This window comes from Vombatus ursinus, unplaced genomic scaffold (genome assembly GCF_900497805.2).
Source record: "Vombatus ursinus unplaced genomic scaffold, bare-nosed wombat genome assembly UNPS02014792.1, whole genome shotgun sequence".
NCBI lineage: Eukaryota > Metazoa > Chordata > Mammalia > Diprotodontia > Vombatidae > Vombatus > Vombatus ursinus.
In genome coordinates this window covers 12,332,271-12,352,302 of record NW_020954570.1, presented here as the reverse complement: position 1 = coordinate 12,352,302, position 20,032 = coordinate 12,332,271, and the positions used below count along the sequence as shown (strand labels likewise).

Here is a 20,032-nt window from a genome sequence, read left to right as displayed (position 1 = left end):
CTCTTTAAATATCTCAGCATGAATTGGTAAGAAAAGGGTTGGAGGGTCATAACAAAGAAGGTGAAAGAGATATAGAGAATACTTATAAAACAGTCCACCAGTCTTAACAGTCCTCTCTAAGGGAGCAAGCTGGCTTATCCTAGGCTCCTTTATATCACTTGGTCAGGGAAAATCAGGCAACTGACCTACTCTGTGACCTATCGTAATGACTGCTCATCAGTTTTCAAAGAGATACTTGTCAAATAATTGTAACTAAATTGGTCACAGTCTTGAAGAATCTTTTTTAACAATCCCTTCCTTTTTCACTGCTTGCCTTGAGCTAAATCATCTGAAATTTAGTGCCTGTCTAGAAAAACAGACTTGGACTTCTCCAGCTTTAACAACCTAAGAACGCCCCAGACAAGTGTCAAAAGGAAGGTCAAGTGCCTATTGACTATTCTTGACTTGAATCTGAGGGCTGTTACCAGAAGCAATCCAACATTTGGTAAAACAAAGAATTTTGAAGTGAAAAAAATTACACTTACGAATACATATTTCCATGCTTTCATAAAATCCAGGACAACACTGGGATTTACGTCTGTACATAGTTTTTTCTCCATGCCGATAAGCTGTACGATAACTAATTCTATGTAGAGAGAGAGAAAAAAATTCAAATTGTTATTTTTTTATTCTGTATTTGGATTGATTTGGGATAATGTGTTAATTAAAAGTTTAAGATAAGCATTCTATCAAATGTGGTATATAACATTGAAAGTAAAACAGTCCAAAATAATTAGGAAAAAGTTTAAAATGGAATTTTTGATGAACATCATAGAATCTGCTTCTTTGACTAAGGATAAGTCAATCTGGCCAATTTAAGCTAAATTATACATTGATTCAAAAACAGCAGTGTTAAAAGTAGGTTATTTCCTTATCTCACCTAACTTCACTAAGATTATTTCTTAGATGCATAAATGGAGCTCATTTTATTTCTCCTCTAATCAAACAATACACAAGCATTTTTCAAGTGCATGTGGTGTGCCAGGAACTGGGGTGGTATTGCAGATAAAAATACAAAAAAATAAGTCATTCCTTACTCTCAAGGCATTTACATTCTAATAGGAGACTTCCTTCCTGCCTCTTGAATAAAATATAAACTCCTATGGTTTTTAGAGACTTTCACAAACTGGCCCCAACCTATATTCCTAGTTTCCTCTTTTGAATTCTATGGTCCAATAAATTGGCTTTTTCTTTATTTCTTACCCATAGCACTCTAGCTCCTGGCACTATATCTCCCATCTCCATGTTACACCAGCTATCCTCTATGCTTGGTATGTTACTCTATTCATCTTTGTCAAATCAAGTCAACAAGCACTTATTGAGTTCTTACTATCTGCCAGGTAATGTGCTATGTGCTGGGAATAAAAACACAAGCAGAGAGAAAGACAGTCCTTACCCTCAAAAAGTTTGCATTCTAATGGGGGAAGAAAACACATAAAAGGAAAATGAAAAGGGGAGGGGAGAAGAGATAAAAGAGAAATCTAGAGACTAAGGAGTACAAACTTGATTGGAATGAAGACCAGGCTGGCTTGGGTGTTCTTAAAATGGAGGTGCTGGGAAAAAAAAAAAACTAGTCAATCAGAGAGAGAGGTCTCAAAACGTTATTCCAATGTGTGAAGTCCATGGGTGGAATGAGTTTCTAGGCTGAAGAGTTTTCAGGATAGGTGCTTTGGGAAACATCTCTCTCTAGTACACAACTTGACTCCTGTTATTCCAACTGGTAGAGCAGATCTGTCTTGGAAACTCCAAGTCTCCAGCAGATTAGTTTCCTATAGTTAGTTTTCCAGCATCACATTACAGTATAATGCCATTTGAGAAGGGTTCAGGAGATCCCCACTCCTCTGGGGTAAAATCTATAGCAATACCATTGAATGTCACTGATTCTCAGTGATTGCTAGTGGTCAAAAGTACAGGGGTCATTACCTTCTCAAAATTCCTACCTATTGAGGAATGGCAGTGTTCACAGAAATCAGATCTTTTGAGGGGAGAGGCAGACACAAAACACAAGCCAAGAATACATGAAGAAAAGTGGGGTAGGTCCCTCCACCCTGAGGCCATGCAGAAGAAAGGAGGGACCCTCCCCAGTTCCACCTCACACTCCTGGTGGGGGCTCATCAAATCGAGGAGAAAATGAAGACAAGATTAAACATCCTCAATAAATATATAAAGAGTTTCTCCATTTAGTGTAATACACTCTGGTTCTGCAGTGGGACAAAATGAGGGAGGGCTGAGCTTCAAACATCTGAAAATCTTCTTGGAACTTACATATTGTGGTCCAGAATGTTTTTTCCTAGCCTCTGTGTGTGTATATGTATGTACATGTGTGTACATGTACACAGAGACATGCAGATACTGAGACAGTTTTGGGGATAGATAGCTGGCCTATAGATTAGATAGATAGATAGATAGATAGATAGATAGATAGACAGATAGATAGATAGATAGATAGATAATCAAAAAGCCGTGCTTCAAGTACTACTTCAACTACAAGGTGGTTATATGACTGAGCAAGTCACTGAACCTCCCAGTGCCCTAGGAAATTCTCTGAGACAGGAAGATGCAGAGAAAATGTCAACGAAAATCTTCATGGGAGTTCCCCATACCATATAATCACAAGCCCAGTTGTTAAAAACCTGTATATACATAAATATAATAAATATGATACCTTTTGTCACATCACAGTCATTTTGGGAAAATTACCCACTCCATGATGAATTCACCTTTGTTACAAATAATAATGATTAAACAAAAATACCAGAGACAGTGACTGCATCTGACAATGTATATACAACATTCTCTTCTGGTAGACCCATATCTCTCTGCATTGTTAGGAGAGAGGTATGTTAGATTATTTGTTCTCTTGAAACATTAGTTTTTCAGTTACTTGGACTTCAGTATCCTTTTCATGATCTTTTATTTCACTATCAGTGCATATATATGTTCCTAATCTTCTTTGAATTATATTCTTCTTTGAAATATATTCTCCATTTGATATGATATAGCAATATTAAATTATACTCATGTACCAAAATTTGGTTAGCCATTACCACCTGAAGACTTCCTGCTATGATTCCAGTTGTTTACTACCACAAAGAGTTCTACAATGAATATTTTGGTATATACTGGTGTTTTATTTGTGTCTTTCCCTTCTTTGCGATATATGATCAGTAAGTGGTATTTCTGGGCCAGAGGGTATGGATAGACCCTTTAGTCACTTTTTTGCATAATTCCAAATTTATATCCAGAATAGTTGGACCAGTTCATAGTTTCACCAAAAGAATATTAGTGTGTCATCCCATAGCCTTTCTAACACTTTCATTTTCTGTCATCATTGCTAAATTACAAACTATAAAGTGAAACCTCAGTGTTGTTTTAATTGATATTTCTTTTACTACTAGTGATCTAGAGCATTTTAAAAAATGGTCACTTTTTTACAATTCTTTTGAAAACTGGTCATATCCTTTGATTACTTATCTGTTAAAGAATGGTTCTTGGTGTTATGTGTTTGTTTCAATTCCTTATGTATTTGCATATAAGATTTTTATTGGTGATATTTGACACAAATATTTTTCCAACTCTAAAATTTTTCTCCTTTCATTGATTTTATTAACGTAAACTCATTACTTACATGTAACTAAAATTATCTATTTTGTCTTTTATGATCTCTATCAGGGAAATCATTATATCCCCCACTAGGCCCAGAAAAGCACTGGAAATATGGTAGGCATTCAATAAATACTTGTTGGATGAATAAAAAACATTTTTTCTCTGTCAGTCTTTTACATTATAGATTATAGAATGTTCCACTTCTTGGTATCTGCATAACCAAACTCAGAAACATATATTTACTTCCTTTACCTGTGTCGTGTGCACTTAAACCAATTTAGGATGTCAGTACAGCTGGTGTAGTAAATTTGATCAAAGGGATGCGGATATGATTCCTGTACTGTCACTGAATAACTGAAACAAAGAAAAAAAATAAGAAAATAAATCAACAATTTCCTGTTTTACACAGATGTCTGTGTATCAGCACTTCAAGATAAGTGCTAGATAAATTATCCTTACTGCAAATGTAGATTGCTTATTAAGAGAATCTTCTAGCTTTTTTAACCATTTGTTTGAAAGAGAAAGTTAAAGGATTTATGAGACATTTAACAAGCACCGCAAGTGTAAAATGAAGTTATTTTCATGTTTACCAACAAACTATGGCATTTCTAACATTAAAGATCAATCACCTGGGTAAACAGAGCTTTTCTAAAAAGGTTTCAACTAAAGTCCAAAGTTAAATCTATAAGATTTAACTCATAAAAAAGGGAAATTTAAGTCTTTGTTACACAGACTCAATTTTTTTTATTAGTATCTTCTGATTTCAGAAAGAAAAAAAAAAAGAACAGTATCTTCTAGGTATCTCACCAGCACATAGGCTCTTAATGAATGCGTGTTTCCTCCCTCCCTTCTCTCTCTCTTTCTCTCTCTCTCTCTCTCTCTTCTTTCCTAATAAATGTTGGCTGACAGACTTCATGGAGAATGTTCTTCAAAATTATTTAAAGGTATCTGAAAAATTTCTCTGAAGAGTAGTGGATTCTGCTTCAGTCTCCCTGAAGAATTTTACCAAAGCTGAGTGTGGTAATCAGCACATCTAACTTTTCACATTCACTTTGTGGCAGTGTCAGAAGATCTGGGTTCAAGTATTAATTCTGCCACTTACTTATTCTGTTACCTTGAAAAACTAACAACCTCTATGAGTTTCAGTTTTCTCATATGGTGGAAGGTAAATGAAAAGCCTGTAAAATCCATTTGTTTTCCATAGATCTCCCAAAAATGTTTTAGGAATTTTTTTGCCAAACTGTGTAAAACAAATGGTAGCAATAAAAAGGGAGATTTGCATATTAAAAAATTTTTTCAGGACACACACACAGACACATACACACGTGGTGGTGGGGAGGAGGAATGAAGGGGAGGGGATGGAAGAAGTGCCTACTATGTGCCATACAGTGTGCTAAGCAATTTACAATATTACCTCATTTGGTCCTCACAACAATCCTGAGAGTTAGGTGCTATTATTATTATTCCCATTTTATAGATGAGGAAATGGGCAAAGAGAAATTAAGTCACTTGCTCAAGATTACAAAGCTAGATAAATGTCTGAGGCAGGATTTGAACTCAGGTCTTACTGACTCCAGACTTGGTGCTTTAGTCACTGCCCGAGTATGTCAATAAATACAATTATTTATAAATATAAATGTAATTATTTCACTTTGTCTGAAATATTTTGCACACCAATATGTACCACATATAGACTTCTTCTCTGCATTCTCCTGCCCATGAACGTGCTCTAAGATTACCCATCAAGGAAGCCATCTCATAATGCATATTTTCTATTTAAATAAATTTTAATGCCATATTTTATTTTCTTATTTATTAGTTATTTTATACTTATATATTTATTATTTATTATGTGAATATTATATTATTTTTTGTTTTTTATTTAAACATCAGTTTAAAGGCATAACTGGCAAGCTAATCAAATTTGCAACTGACTCAAAGCTGGGAGAGACAGGTAACACATTGAATGACATACATCCAAAGAAGGTCTGAATCTTTTGTTGTTGTTCAGTTGTTTCAGTTGTGACCTCATTTGGGTTGGTTTTGTTTGTTTGTTTGTTTGTTTGTTTGTTTTTTGGTAAAGATACCAGAGTGCCTTCTCCAGTTCATTTTTCAGATGAGGAGACTGAGGTAAACAGGGTAAGTAATTTGCACAGGGTCACAGAGCTATCAAGTATCTGAGGCCAGTTTTGAACTCAGGAAGATGAGTTTTCCTGACTTCAGGCCTGTCACTCTATCCAGTGACATGAAATTCAATAGAAATAAATATAAAGTCTTAAACTTGGATACCAAAAAAAATCAATTTTATTAGTAAAAAATGAAGAAGCCATGGTTAGATAGCAGTTTTTCTGAAATAAAAAATTAGGATTTTAGTAGATTTCAAGTTCAATATGAATCAGCAGTATTACGTGGCAGTTAAAAAAGCCAGTGTTATCTTGGACTACATTAAGAAAATCATATCTTCTAGGAATAAAGAGGTGATAATCCTTCTCTACTCTTCTTCACTTTTACGATTTCATCTGGAATATTTTGTTCAATTCTAGACACCATAGTTTAGCAACAATGATAAGCTGGAGAGAATCCTGAGGAGAGCATCAAGATATTTGGTCAAAGGCCTTGAGTCTATGTCATATAAGCATCTGCTGAAGGAAATCGAGATGTTTAACCTGAAGAAAAGAAGACTCAGGAGGGCTATGATAGCTGTGCTCAAGTATTTAAAAGGCCCTTGAGCAATGGGTAGAAATTGCAAAGAAGTAAGTTTGAGCTTGATAATAGGAAAAAAACAAACAAGCAAAACTTCCCAACAATTAAAACTGTCCCTAAGTGGAACAGGCTATTTCTAGGGGTGTTAAGTTTCCCTCTTTTTAGAGATCTCCAAGCAGAGGCAAAAGATCATTTGACAGGCTTGTCATAATGAGGATTCCTTTTAGGTATGGATTGGACTAGATAGTCACTTCATACTGAAATTCTGTTATTCTCTAATTCTGTGACTGGCTAAATTTGTCCATTGACTAGCAATGTATTAGAACAAAAATTTAGGCTTATGGTTTGCCATGACTTTCAAAAAGAAAAAAAAGATGGCTTTATTATTCAATTGTCCTAGGGTCATTGAAAATACTCCAGAGCTAATTACCCAGATACCATTTAATAGAAAGACATCGAATTGTTGAATTTGCACCTGCACATTTTAACTTACTATAAGATCATCTAGAGGGGAGGAAGAGGGGGAGAAGGACAGACCCCAGCAAGAGTCTGGATTCAAAGAAAAGGCAACAATCACACTGGGCCAAATTCCAGTGAGGTTCCAGTGAAGTTAATTATATTTTTTCTATCAAATTATCTTGTTACTTTAATCTGCTATGACAACAATCATATTTTATTATTTTATGTTCTAGCACTGCTGGCATAATTAATGTTGCTGCTGGATTTTACTCAAGTAAAACAATGATCTTTGTGGAAAAGGGGCCCACCTTTCTCATCACCACCAGCAGCAACTACTGACCAAATGCTACCAATGGGAAGATAGGTACAGGAGCCCTGGGAGGCGCAGGAACCCCCAGACCTCCAGGCCTGCTTCTAACCCAGCCCTCACAGCCATCATCTCAGGAAGCACCTCCTCCAGGCAAGGGATCAGCGCTCTCTACTAATAACATCTAAATCCTTCCTTCTGCATTTAACTTCAGTTTGCTTTTGTGGAAATAGGAAATAGCTGATAATCCTCCTATTATTATATTCTTTGACATGACTGATCATCTTTCAGGGATTAATTACATGTTTTATAGATTATCCTAACTCTTTGCTTTACTTCCTTCTCCTTCCTTCTGCCCTGCTTTAGCAATGTTCACGTATTTATCAAAAAGATGGACCAGGAAAAAAAGAACTGAACACAAATTTTATCACTTAGAGGCAGGGTACCATCTGGACTTGGGGTCAGGAGAGCCCTGGATTTTAATCAATCAGTCAATAGGTGTATGATCATGAGCAAATTGTTTTACCTATCTGAGCCTCAGTCTTCATTTCAAAAGTGGAGGTATTAAAGCCTGTAGTACCTATCGTGCTGAGTTATTAGACTCAAATGGAATGACGCATGTAAAAAAGCTTTAAAAACCTTAAAGTTCTATGTAAATATCACCTGTTATTTTTATCATTATTATTATTACTACCTATAAGAGTGATAGAGAAGTGAAAGGGATCTTAAAGGTCATCCAGTCCATCTCCCTAATTTTACAGATGAAGAAACTGAGGCCCAGAGAAAGTGTCACATAGGTAGATATTTATCGATAGTTGGGTTCAGTATAAAGTCATTTTGAATCAGAAATGTTTAGTTCCATTTCTACCTCTTATTTGCTGTGATCTTGAGCAAATCACTTGACCAACTCCTCTATGCCTCAGTTTCCTCCTCTGTAAAAACGGGATAAGTATTCCTATACTCACTCCAAAGGTTGGTTGTGAGAATTAAATTAGATAATGCATATAAAGAGCTATATAGATGTCATCTATTATTATCATAGGAATGCTGAAATTCATAGATTCTAATATATATTTTGGATCACGCAGCTCTTTCTCTGTCCATTTTTTAAAATGCCTTCAGTTTGCCTTCAGTATCCCTCCCTTACCCTCTTTACTAAATTCTAATTTAAATGCTACCTCTTCCATGAAGCTTTCATGAACTTTCCAATAGCCTTCTCCTCTCCCCTTTTTTCTTACAAAACTTTGATTCATTTATCAGGTAATATTAATGCTATTTGAATTTTTGTTTTATTTCCTATTAAACTTCTGGGTCCATGAGGGCAGGGACTATATAGCTTACCTATGGTGCTCATATTTGTTATTTATTATAACTAATTGATGTATTAAACACTATTTTCATCATGTTAACTACTCTACAACCTTACAAAAGAACTTATATCTTCTAATCAAAACAAGTCCAAAATCTTCATACTGACATTCAAGGTCCTCTGACTCTACCCTGCCTATCTCTTCTTAGTTTACTTTCAGATATAAGAGCACAGTCTTAGAGTTAAGCAGTTGGTTCAGTATAATCTTCAATTATTCTTGTTTCTATATTTTTGCTACTACTGTTCTTCCTCACCTAAAATTCCCACTCTATTTTTTTCCATTTATTTAGTCCATAAAGGCCTGCTTCTTCCATCAGGACTACTTTATAACTACAGCCAACTGTGATCTTTCCTTTTTCTGATCTACTACAGCATTTACTGTGGGCATTATATCTATATTCAATTATGCAAATTTAATGTCTTATAACATATGATCTTGTACCATGCTTTTAAGGCTTATCTATCCAGAATTATTATAAGCTCCTGGAAGGCAGAGAACATCATATTTTGCTTTTGTTGCCCTAACACACTCCGTAAGCACATAATTGTCTCTCAACTAGATTGAATTATCTACAACATCCCTGCTATTTTCACAGATAACTAAAACTTAGTTGTATCAAATTTGTTTTTCAAAATACCTTATTCTAGAAATAGGAGTAAACTATAATTACTATCTACATAAGTAAAAATAACTAAAGACTTAAGCCTAAACCCAATCTTTTTCTTGATAATTCTATTGAATTTATGGTATACAAAAGAACATAAGATCAGAACTGCTACCTTGGAATTAAGTAAATACATATTACTATGAGAAATATTACCTTTCCCAATGGCTGCAAACATTGGGGTCTTCAAGATTCAGTGATAATGTCATTCCAATCCAAAGGTAAAACACTATAAAAGGGAAGTCCAAGAAGGAGTTCAAGTAAACTTCCATTTTTCCCCAGAAGAACAACCTGAAAGAAAAAATACATACCCAAATTCTTAAATTCAAAATGACCAAGTCTTCTTTGTAGGATAGTAACCAGTAGAGATCAGTTGTTATTATAGCAAACTAAAATAATAATAGCAAGTCACATAATTATTCAATACAAATATAATCTGATTTTAAAGTTTAGTACAGTGATGAATCTCTTATATAAGGTCAGTAATCTAGGAGCTCATAGTTAATTAAAGTATTCACATGTATAAATACCATTATAAGTAGTTGCTAGATTAGTCACTAATACTTATAATAGTCAGAGAAAATGAGAAGTAATGGACAGAAAGCCAGTGTGGGAGTTAGGAAGACCAAGGTTAAGTTCTATCTCTGATACATACTGTCTACATGACTCTGGTTAAGTCACTTAACTGCTCTCTCAGTACTTTTAGGCTACTCTAAGTCATAATATGCAGAGCAGCTGCTGATCTCTATTGGTAGAGGTAGTTTTTCATCCATTAGTGGATGATAGAAGAGAAATAGAAACATGGGCTATTAAACCATACATAAGGATCCCTTCAGCTTGTGTATTGACTTAGTTTTAAAATGTAGTATCATCTATGTTTTAGTGCATTTTTATTTATTTTGTTAAATATGTCCCAATTAAACTTTAATCTAGTTCTCACCCCACTTGAGAGTGTTGTGAGCCACATGCAATCTTTGTGTTTGATGCCTCTGCATTATACTGTGAGCTCCTTGAGAGCAGGAACTGGTTTTTGCCTTTCTTAATATTCCCAGCACTTCATACAGTATCTGACACATAGTAGGCACTTTATAAATGCTTGCTGACTGACTGACTGAACTGAACTTCCCTATACCAATGAAATCCTAGATCCAGACAAAACTTGTACATTAAAAAGTCCTTATTATTCATTCTGGCAAAAACTAAGTAAATCACGTGAACCACTTAGCCACATGGGGTCCGAAGTTCCATTTATTTATTCCCTTTCTATTGTTAGATAGATACTGGAGACATTAATAGGGAAGGATTTGTTGACTAATAGAAACCTTTCTAACTAGAGGGCAAATAATGAAGAGGCCAAAGTTATTCACAGGGCAGTTCAAGTTCAAAATAAGATAGCAAATTTATCCCTGATATTGAGGAATATAGCACTATTTTTTTTCACTTCTGAAAACTTAGCACTTGCAAATTAGTCTCTAGAAAATGAGGTTTCTATCCTGCTCTTTAGTAAATTAATTGTGACCTTGGGTAAGTCATTTAACCTCTCTGTGTTTCACTCTCCCTATCTGGAAAATGGGAACAATACCTCCCCCTATTTACCTACCTCACAGGGCTGAGATAATGCCTGCTAAACATTCCAGTTCCTTGGAGAATGGCTCAATGTAAATACAAAATAATCTATTAAAGTTGCTTTATTTATGAAAAAAGTGAGGTTTCTTTTCCATGGATTGTCAACCATTGTATTTAATGTTAGAAACAGGTAAAACTATGCTAGAAAAAAGATGTCATTCACTCAGCTTATCAGGGAGGTTTGCAGTTGGCCTGACTGGATAATGGGATGGATCACATGGCCTGCAGAAATGTAGAAACATGCAGCTGGCCCACATAATAAAAGATATCGCTGGCCCTTCTCTTATATAGATAGTATCTGATCTGGGACCCAGGCCACCCCATTTTTAAGGGAGACTATGATTTCTGCTTTTGTGAGGAAGAAGAGGAAGGCCACACCTGAATCATCACTTGTTTAGCTGGGGGAATGATAAACAGCATCATGGACTGCCATGACTTGGCAGTCTCTCCTACACTCTCTTATGTCCAAGGATGGTATAAATAGTAGTATGCTGGAGCTATCTAGGACTGACTTCAAGAGCTAATTGTTAAATTTTCAGTGTGAATACTTATACTTTGGAAATTGGCAAATGTGACAAACCAGGGTTGGGTTTATTGTTTTGTTGATTGACTAGACTTAAGAAAGTAATGGAGAAATGTTAATAACGTAGATTATGCTTAAAAGTATATTGTAGGTACATTTTTTTCCCCAGAGAACCAGTTGTTAAACCTTTATCAGCACACCTTTGGCATCAGATTAGAATTCTACCTATGTACTACACATCAAATGGCTATAGTGTAGGATTACAATAGAGAAGTTAAAAATCAAAGCCTCTTCCTTGGTCCCTCTTAAGGGAAGGATGACACTTAGTTTACTTAGACAACTCACCTTCCTCCCAGAAAATGCTGGTTACACAAAAGACCATCATAAATACCTAGTAACCTTCTTTATCAAAGAATAGGCAGGAATTGGAGGAGTTATACAGATTCCTATCCATGGAAGTCAAATATATTGTGGGGCTAGCTTCCCCTATTTTTATGGCTCTGAGAACTCTTATTAACCACACAAAAGTTTATGCCTTGTATCCCCAGACTACATCTCTCAAAATCTCTTTCAAAATGTTTGCCTCTTACATAGGGGCAGAGGCTCATAAATCTTTCCATCAATCATTGGTCACATCTTTTTCTACATACATATCCAGCAGATAGCATCACAGGGCTGTCCCTCAGGAAAACTGCCCAAGTCGAGTGGAAGGAGGTGTTATACATTTCCTAAGTATGAGGATGGCATTTTGAAAAGCTTCCCAGACAATGGGATTATCTTTTAGTACATGGCATTATGTTGAATGATGCCCCTGTTGTCTAAAAGAGTAAATGCATTTTCCACAAAGTCAAACCAAAGAAGTAATTTAATCTCATGTGTTTGATCACTAGAGAAAAGGTTTAAAAGGGAAAAACTAAAGAAACCTGGGTTGAAATTCCAACTCTACTATTTTCCTACTTGTGTAATCTTGGGTAACTCACCTAACTTGTCTGGATCTTAGTTCCTTTTTTTGGTAAAATGAAGGGTTACATTAGAGGACCTGTAAGATCCATGTTAGCTCAAACTCTATGATACTATGACATTCTGGAGCTAAAAAGTACTAAAGGGTATTGTGGTATCACCACACCTAGACATACTTATAAATAGGATTTTTGTTAAAACAGGTCAATTTATCAAGCATTTAATGGATATTTCCTATGTACAAATCATTATGCTTGACTTTGAAAATAATAATTGTTGACCAACATGAATTGCTTTAAAGGCTGCAAAGTCATTTACAGACATTATCCTAATGATTTTCACAACAATCATATGAGGTTGTTATCACAGGTATTAGTAGCCTTCTTTTACAGATAAGGAAACAGACTCAGAGAGGCTAATTGGATTTACCCATCATCATACAGGAGTGTTAAAGATGAGATTTACTCCTACTTTTCCTGCCCATAGGGCTAGCAATCTAACAATTATGCCATACTCCTTCTCTATATTAAAAGCAAAAAGAGGTGTTAATCATATAGTCCAAATTAGATTATAACTGATAGATTTGTTTTTTAAAAAATTACTTCAAAGTTTTACTATTTCCCTTTAGCTATTATGAAGCAGTAAACATTAAAATTTATTCTTATATGACTAATTAAGCTATAAGCTACCAGTGGCTTCTGAGTTTTCACTCTTTACATAAAAAGAAAAATAAAGAAAACCTCTGAAAAAATAACTCACCAAAAATATGGGTGACAAAATGACTCCTTCTTTGTATGACTATAGTAGGAGAGGTTGTGGGTTACTGTAAAATACATATTGTGCTGTAAAATGCATATTGACAAATTTTTAAGGCACAGACTCTGATCATTCTTCCAACCAATCAAGAAGGGGAAATCTGGTAAGCATTAATTCACCATCCACTCACAATTATCCCAAATTAGAAAGTCTATATGCCAAGTCACCAATTCAAACCAAGCATTCCATTTACCAATTAGAACTATTACCAATTAGAACTATTTAGTCTGTAAACTCAGAAACTATTTAAGAGAACCAATCTACCGGACAAGCAAAAGACTATTTCCCCTTTTTATGTAAAAAATCATTAACATCTATCAACCAGTTTCTCAGGTAGCCTGTGAATATCCCTTTAAAAATGCCTCAGTGCCCCATGAGAAGGTATAAAATAAAAACTACAACTTAGCCTCAGCAGTGCAGCTATAGCCAAAAGCCACAACTAAATTGTTCAGGAGAGATTTGAATTTGATTAAAAAAAGAGGAAAAAAAATGTTCAAGATCAAAAATGAAAAAGCAAAATTTATATAAAATAAAGAGGAAATGTTAAGAGGTAATACTAGAAATTATTTTATATAACTGTATATCAAATAAATTGATAATCTTTTTAAATGGAGGAACACATACAAAAATATAAAACACCCAGCTTAACAGGATAAGACATACAGAACTTAAATAGCTCTATTTTATAAAAAGTTATAAACTAATTAACTTCAAAAGTAAAAAAAAAGCCACAAACAGGACCAGATGGATTTACAAGTGAATTATATCAAACATTCAAAGTACACCTAGTTATAGTTATATTATCCAAGCCACAGGCAAAATTTGAGGAAGAATGCATAATACAAATTATTATTATTCCATACAATTATCATTATTATATAAAGCAAATATTGTCTTGATACCTAAACCAGGAAGAACCAAAGGAAAGAAAATTAGAGACTAATTTTTCTAATGACTATTGATACTAATGTTGAACAATAAATTAGTAAAAAGACTTGACTCCATGATCACATTGGGTTTATACCAGGAATACAAGTTTGGTTCAACAGTAGGAAAACTACAAACATAGCAGACCACAGTGACAATAAAAACAAAAATCACATGATTATATTCATGGATGCAGAAAAAGTTTTTGACAAAACACAACACCTACTTCTGTTAAAAATACAAAAAACCAAGGAGTAAATAGTTCTTTCCCTAATGTGGTTAAATAGTATCTATCTAATACTAAGAGTCAATAGATATAAAATAAATCTATAATTCATAATCTAATTTGGGCTACTTAATTAACCTTCTACCCTATCCAATAAGATAAGGAGTAAAGGAGGGATGCCCATTGTTGTTTAGTAGTTTTTCAGTCATGTCCAATTCTTCATGACACCATTTGGAGTTTTCTTAGCAAAAATATTGGAATGGTTTGCCATTTCCTTCTCCAATTCATTTTACAGATGAGGAACTGAGGCAAACAGGGTTAAGTGACTTGCCCAGGGTCACACAGCTAGTGAGTGTCTGAGGCTGTATTCAAACTCAGGAAGAGTCATCTTTCTGACTCCAGGCCCAGCACTCTATCCACTGCAGCACCTAACCACCCGGCACAATTATTTGATTATAGTCTAGTAATGCTAGCTGTAACAATAAGACAAGAAAAAGAAATCGCAGGAATAAACATAAGCAAAGTTGAAGCAAAACTATCACATTTTGCAAATGATATAATCACTTACTTAGAGAACCCTAGAGAGTCAACTAAAATTAAGCTGAACAAAGTAGGATATAAATAGCTCTCTTCTCCAAATCATCAGCCTATTTGAATATTACAAACCAAACCCAACAGGAAGAGCTAGAAAGAGAAATTCCATTCAAAATAAGTATACAACATATAAAATCATTTAGAGTTCACCTATCAAGACACACATAGTAATTATACAAATACAAAACACTCTTTACAGAAATAGACAAAACTAAATAATTAGAAATACATTACTCATGTTTAAACCATGCAAATAATAAAAATGATAATACTACCTAAATTAATTTACTTATTCAACATGGTTCCCCTCTCTTGATAGAGATGTGGTATATTAGAGGCTAAGAAAAGGGCATGCATTTTCAAATACAGATGATGTATAGATGTGTCTTATCTGTTACAAGAGAGGGCATTGCGGGGGGAGAGAGAGAGATTTGGAGGATAAGAAAGATGCCAAAAAAAAAAAAAGAATGAAAAAGGTGTGAATGAAACATTTTTTTTAACGTACAGAAGAGAACAGAAGGAAGTTCAGAGAGAGACATAGATGACAGCCAGTTTTGGAATGAAGGTACTGAATTTATTATTATTTCTTTAAAGTGCAAGCTGTACAGCATAGAAATGAACTATTTCATATATCTTTTTTCCATTCTTCTTTTTACATAGATATGCTTGTGTTTGTTAATGTCTGTCAACTTCAGAATAACAAAAATTATATAAAATTATATATAACATATAATTAAATTTATTAAAACTTATTGTTAAATTTATTTTAAAAATGTATTATTATATATAAAATTCTGAAGAAAAAAAAAGGTGAGAGAGAAGAGAATTAGACTTGTTTAGCTTAGCCCAGAAAGTAGAAGTAGAATAAAAGCTCCAAAGGGCCAGATTTTAGGTTTGATATAAGGAAAAATTTCCTAATAATTAGAAATGTCCAAAAATGGAACAGATGGCCTTGAGAAATAGTGTTTTTCTCTTCTGGAGAAAAACTGGAGGTTTTCAAGTGAAGAGTGGAGGACCACTTATTGGTTATATTGTAGAGAGGATTTTTGTTCAAGTGTAAATTGGATATCCTCTGAGATTGTAGGAATTCACATATTTAATGTGGTGGGCTTTTTCCAGGCATAAATGTGTATTGTGACAACTCTGGAGGAAGGGTGAGATGACAAAACATTTTTTTCAACACATTCAGAAAAATGGAACCTACTTCTCAACCTGTGAAAACATTAGAGCATCTTTTTTGTTTTACTGTATATTTTTATGGGAGTAGAAACATCCTAGAAATATGCCATTGCCGTCTTGCCAGGCAAAAGCCAAAAGGGGAAGAAATTTCAATAAATATTCCAAGTCCAGATTTTATGGATGACACATGTGTCTCTGTCTTGGACCTCAATTTATAAGGGAAAACAGTAGTTTTGTTATGTATACAACTGCACATAGAGTATTAGGATTCTCCCTCCCCCACCTTCAATAATTTTCTTTTGGGATCCATTTGATAAAACTTTAAACGTTTGTGGAAGAAAAACCATTTGCATGAGCCTCCCACTGCAAAACTGATTACATTCAAGATCATTCACCTAATTATTATGGAAAATTAAAACAGAAAATCAGTACAAGTGATTAGCATTGCTAAAGTGTTTATATTTGCAATATGAAATGCAGCTGGAACATTTAACTCTTGTTGTCTACCTAATTGTACGGCTTTACTAGGAAGCTGTGCTTTCTAAAATTTGCCACAAAAGCCTTAGTAATGAGTCAATTGACAAGAGTACTTAAAATCTATATGACCTGGAAAGGAAGTTGGCTGATTATGAAGCAAGAATGAGATTCAATAGATGCACAGCCAGAAGACTATGTCAAGATCTGTGTAATAGTTGAAGAACAAGAAGAAAGCTTGTTCATCCAGTGGATGTATACACCATGTAGTGTTTATTTAAGGACATGGATTGTGAAGGATAAGAAGACATGGAGGGAGTACCCATACTGATGAGAACACAGATACACCCAAATATTTACAATTAGTTTGGGTTTTGATAAGATGTATTGCTTTAGTGGGATATAAGCAACAACTTAGCAAACGGATGTTTGAATTATTGATTTAGTTCCTCTACAAATGAATGATGATTGAATTCTGATGATTTCTGGTGCCAATACCACTTTCTAAAATTAAATGAACATTTGTTCATTTCTAACATTAAGTGAACATGACTTCTAGGTTTTCTTCCTTTTCACTCTTATTCCTTGAGTCCCTTTCCCCATCAAAACCTTCATTTTTTCCTCTGCTGGTCTTTACTTTCTTTAAAAACAACAAAAAGTATACCTTAGATCGAGATCCTAGTTGTTGTTGGGCAGGGGGGTTCCCTTTCACCCTATAATAGCAAATAAAATATTACTGAATAACAGTAATTTTTAGAAATCTTTATCTGATGAAAACTCTTATAATACCACCTCAATCTAGTTGTGTTTTTTAAAATATAAATTACAAAGAGCTACACTTTAAACTTGACTTAGTACGACATGATGCTCTCTTATTTTATATAAATTAATTTTAAGAAACTTTGAAATTCTCAAAAATTCAAACTATTTGTTTTAATTTTCTCTATAAGGCAGTTTGCTATATTCCTCCTAGCAACTTATCATTGTTAAAATGGACAAATTGGAATAGAAACTCCTAGGTGTTGTTTCAGGCAATTCTAAATGTAGAAAGTCACTTGCTGAATTCTCTGGGAAGAAGCTGAGGAAGTGACTATTTCTTCACCGAGAAAAGGAATTCTAGAGCTCCAGCCTCATACAGCTGCCTAACAAGCATTCTCACCTTAATGTCTCATACATACACATACAGCAAAAACAGTACTTGGCTCTGCCATTTAGTGTGGGCTCATTTTCCTGTAAAAGGCAAGGAAGCTGTTCCTAAGATTTGATTGGTCTAAGACAAGGGTAGGGAACCTGTGGCCTCAAGGCCACATGTGGTCCTCCAGGTCCTCAAGTGCGGCCCTTTGACTGAATCCAAACTTCACAGAACAAATCCTCTTAGGTTCCCTACTCCTGGTCTAGGAGGCTAAAGTTTGAATTACTGAGAGGGCTTCCTGGTCACCTAGGGAATAAAAAGAGGCCAACCCATGAGGAGTCAATGCCCTGCCCACGTTGCCATGTGAGTCAGCACACCCTTCTGACAAGATCTATTTCCAGATGGAGATGAGGGGGGCTGCATTTACCTGATTCAATCTAATTTACCTAATTCAATTCTTCCCATGCTATGGCTAAGTTATTCTTCTTCTGTTACCATCTCGTCAGATGGTCTATTTATTTCCTCCCAGTCCCAAACCTGAAACACTAAATCAGACCTGGCCCACAACAGCATCTTATAATTCAACATTTCTGAAGCAGAACTAATTATCTTTCCCTCTAAACCGACCCTGTATCCTAATTTCTCCACTTCTGTTGAGGGTGCCTCCATTCTTATAGTAACCTGGGTTGGAAACCTTGGAGTCATTCATTTCTTCAGCTCTTTACTCCGTCACATCTCACACATCCAATCAGCAGCCAAGCCTTGTCCATTCCACCTTTTCACCATCTCTTGCATCTGTCCCCTTTCCCCACTAACATCTCTACAGCCCTAGTCCACAACCTCTTTCCCAGACCATTGCTAAAGTCTTGGAATTGTTCTCCTTGCATCCATTGCCCCTCCGATTCATCCTCCACATACACATCGAGTGGAGATTCCTAAAGTACAAGTCTGATGTCATTCCTTTGCTCAAGAAGTTTTGCAGTTTTCCATTGTTTTTTTACGTTAAGTATACAAACTCCTCTACTTGATATTTAAAGTCCATCACAATCTGGCTCTAGCCTTTCTTTCTAGGCTCATCATAAATTGTGAATCCAGAGCTATTCCATTTTATGAAACCCCATTTTATTCACACAGATTTGTCGGTGCACTCCCATTAGTACTCCTAAGGCAAGTAACACAGAATAGGGCCTGCGATCCTCAAGCCCCACAAGAGAGACTTTGACAAATCAGCTTCCACCGAGCCCCTTACCCTGCTCTTCACTCCCTGAAACCTATATAAATCTTGTGTACTGTTCATTTGGGGAATCTTTGCCTCTTCAGGTGAGACTCTCCTGCTGGTAAACTCAATAAATCCTAGTTGGTACAAATAAATTCTAGTTAGTCCAAATTCCATTTCTCAACTGGTCTGTTGTTCCCAGAACTGATACCCATCACATATTCTGTGCTACAGCCAACCGATTCTGTTTGCTGTTTCCTATATATGACATGCCATTTCTTGATTCTGTTCTTTTATGAGGGCTATTCTTCATGTCTGAAACAGTCTTCTTGATCACATCTACTAATTTCCCTTCAAAGCTCAGTTCAAGTCTTTCTTTATTCCCCTACTCATTAGTGTCCTTCCCCCAATAATTCTGCATTTATTTTATATACAGTCTATATTTATTTATCTATGAACATCCTTGTCACACTCACTAACTGTTGGTGTACCTCAAAGTTCAATCCTGAGCCCTCTTCTCTTTTTTCTTTACAAGCTCTCATGTGTTGAACTCATCATTTCCTATGGGTTCAAGTAACCTCTCTTTTCAGGTAATTGTGAGATTTATATATCCAGCCTTTTTTTCTTTCTTGAGCTCCAGTCTGGCATTTGTCGTTCAGTTGTTCAGTCATGACTGACTCTTTATGACCCTATATGAAGCTTTCTTGGTAAAGATACTGGAGTAGTTTGCCATTTCCTACTCCATTGGATTAAGGCAAACAGAAGTTAAATGACTTGTCCAGGTACACACAGGTGGTGAGTATCTGAGGCTGAATTTGAACTCAGGTCTTCCTGACTCCAAGCCTAGCACTCTATCCATGGAGCCATCTAGTGCCTCTAAGGCAAACAGAGGTTAATTGACTTGCCCAGGGTCACACAGCTAGTAAATATCTGAGGCTGAATTTGAATTCAGGTCTTCCTGAGTTCAAATACCAATAGAAAGGTTTAAGCTGGATGTCCTGTTGGCATCACAAACTCAATATGCCCAAAACAATCAATCAATCCATCAATAATTTATTAAGTACTCACTCTGACTCAGGTACTATACTAAGTGCTGTGGATATGAAGGAAAAACAAAACAAAACAAAAAATTTCTGCTCTCAAGTTACTTACATTCTAATAGGGGAGATAACATGTACATAAATTGGTATATGCAAAATCTACACAGAGTA

The 20,032-nt window shown here is 35.2% G+C and overlaps 1 protein-coding gene across 1 annotated transcript in view; it reads right to left on the bottom strand.

The window, feature by feature from the left end:
- The window catches only part of MEGF10 (multiple EGF like domains 10), an 89,009-nt gene extending 79,589 nt beyond the window's left edge, over window positions 1–9,420 (bottom strand). Inside the window, exons 1-3 of the mRNA XM_027869214.1 lie at window positions 9,305–9,420; window positions 3,898–3,999; window positions 525–625 (exon numbers count right to left, since the gene is read on the bottom strand). Of these exons, the coding sequence (XP_027725015.1) occupies window positions 525–625; window positions 3,898–3,999; window positions 9,305–9,420 (319 nt within the window). The remainder of the gene's footprint in view (window positions 1–524; window positions 626–3,897; window positions 4,000–9,304) is intronic.
- Window positions 9,421–20,032: the final 10,612 nt, after the last annotated feature.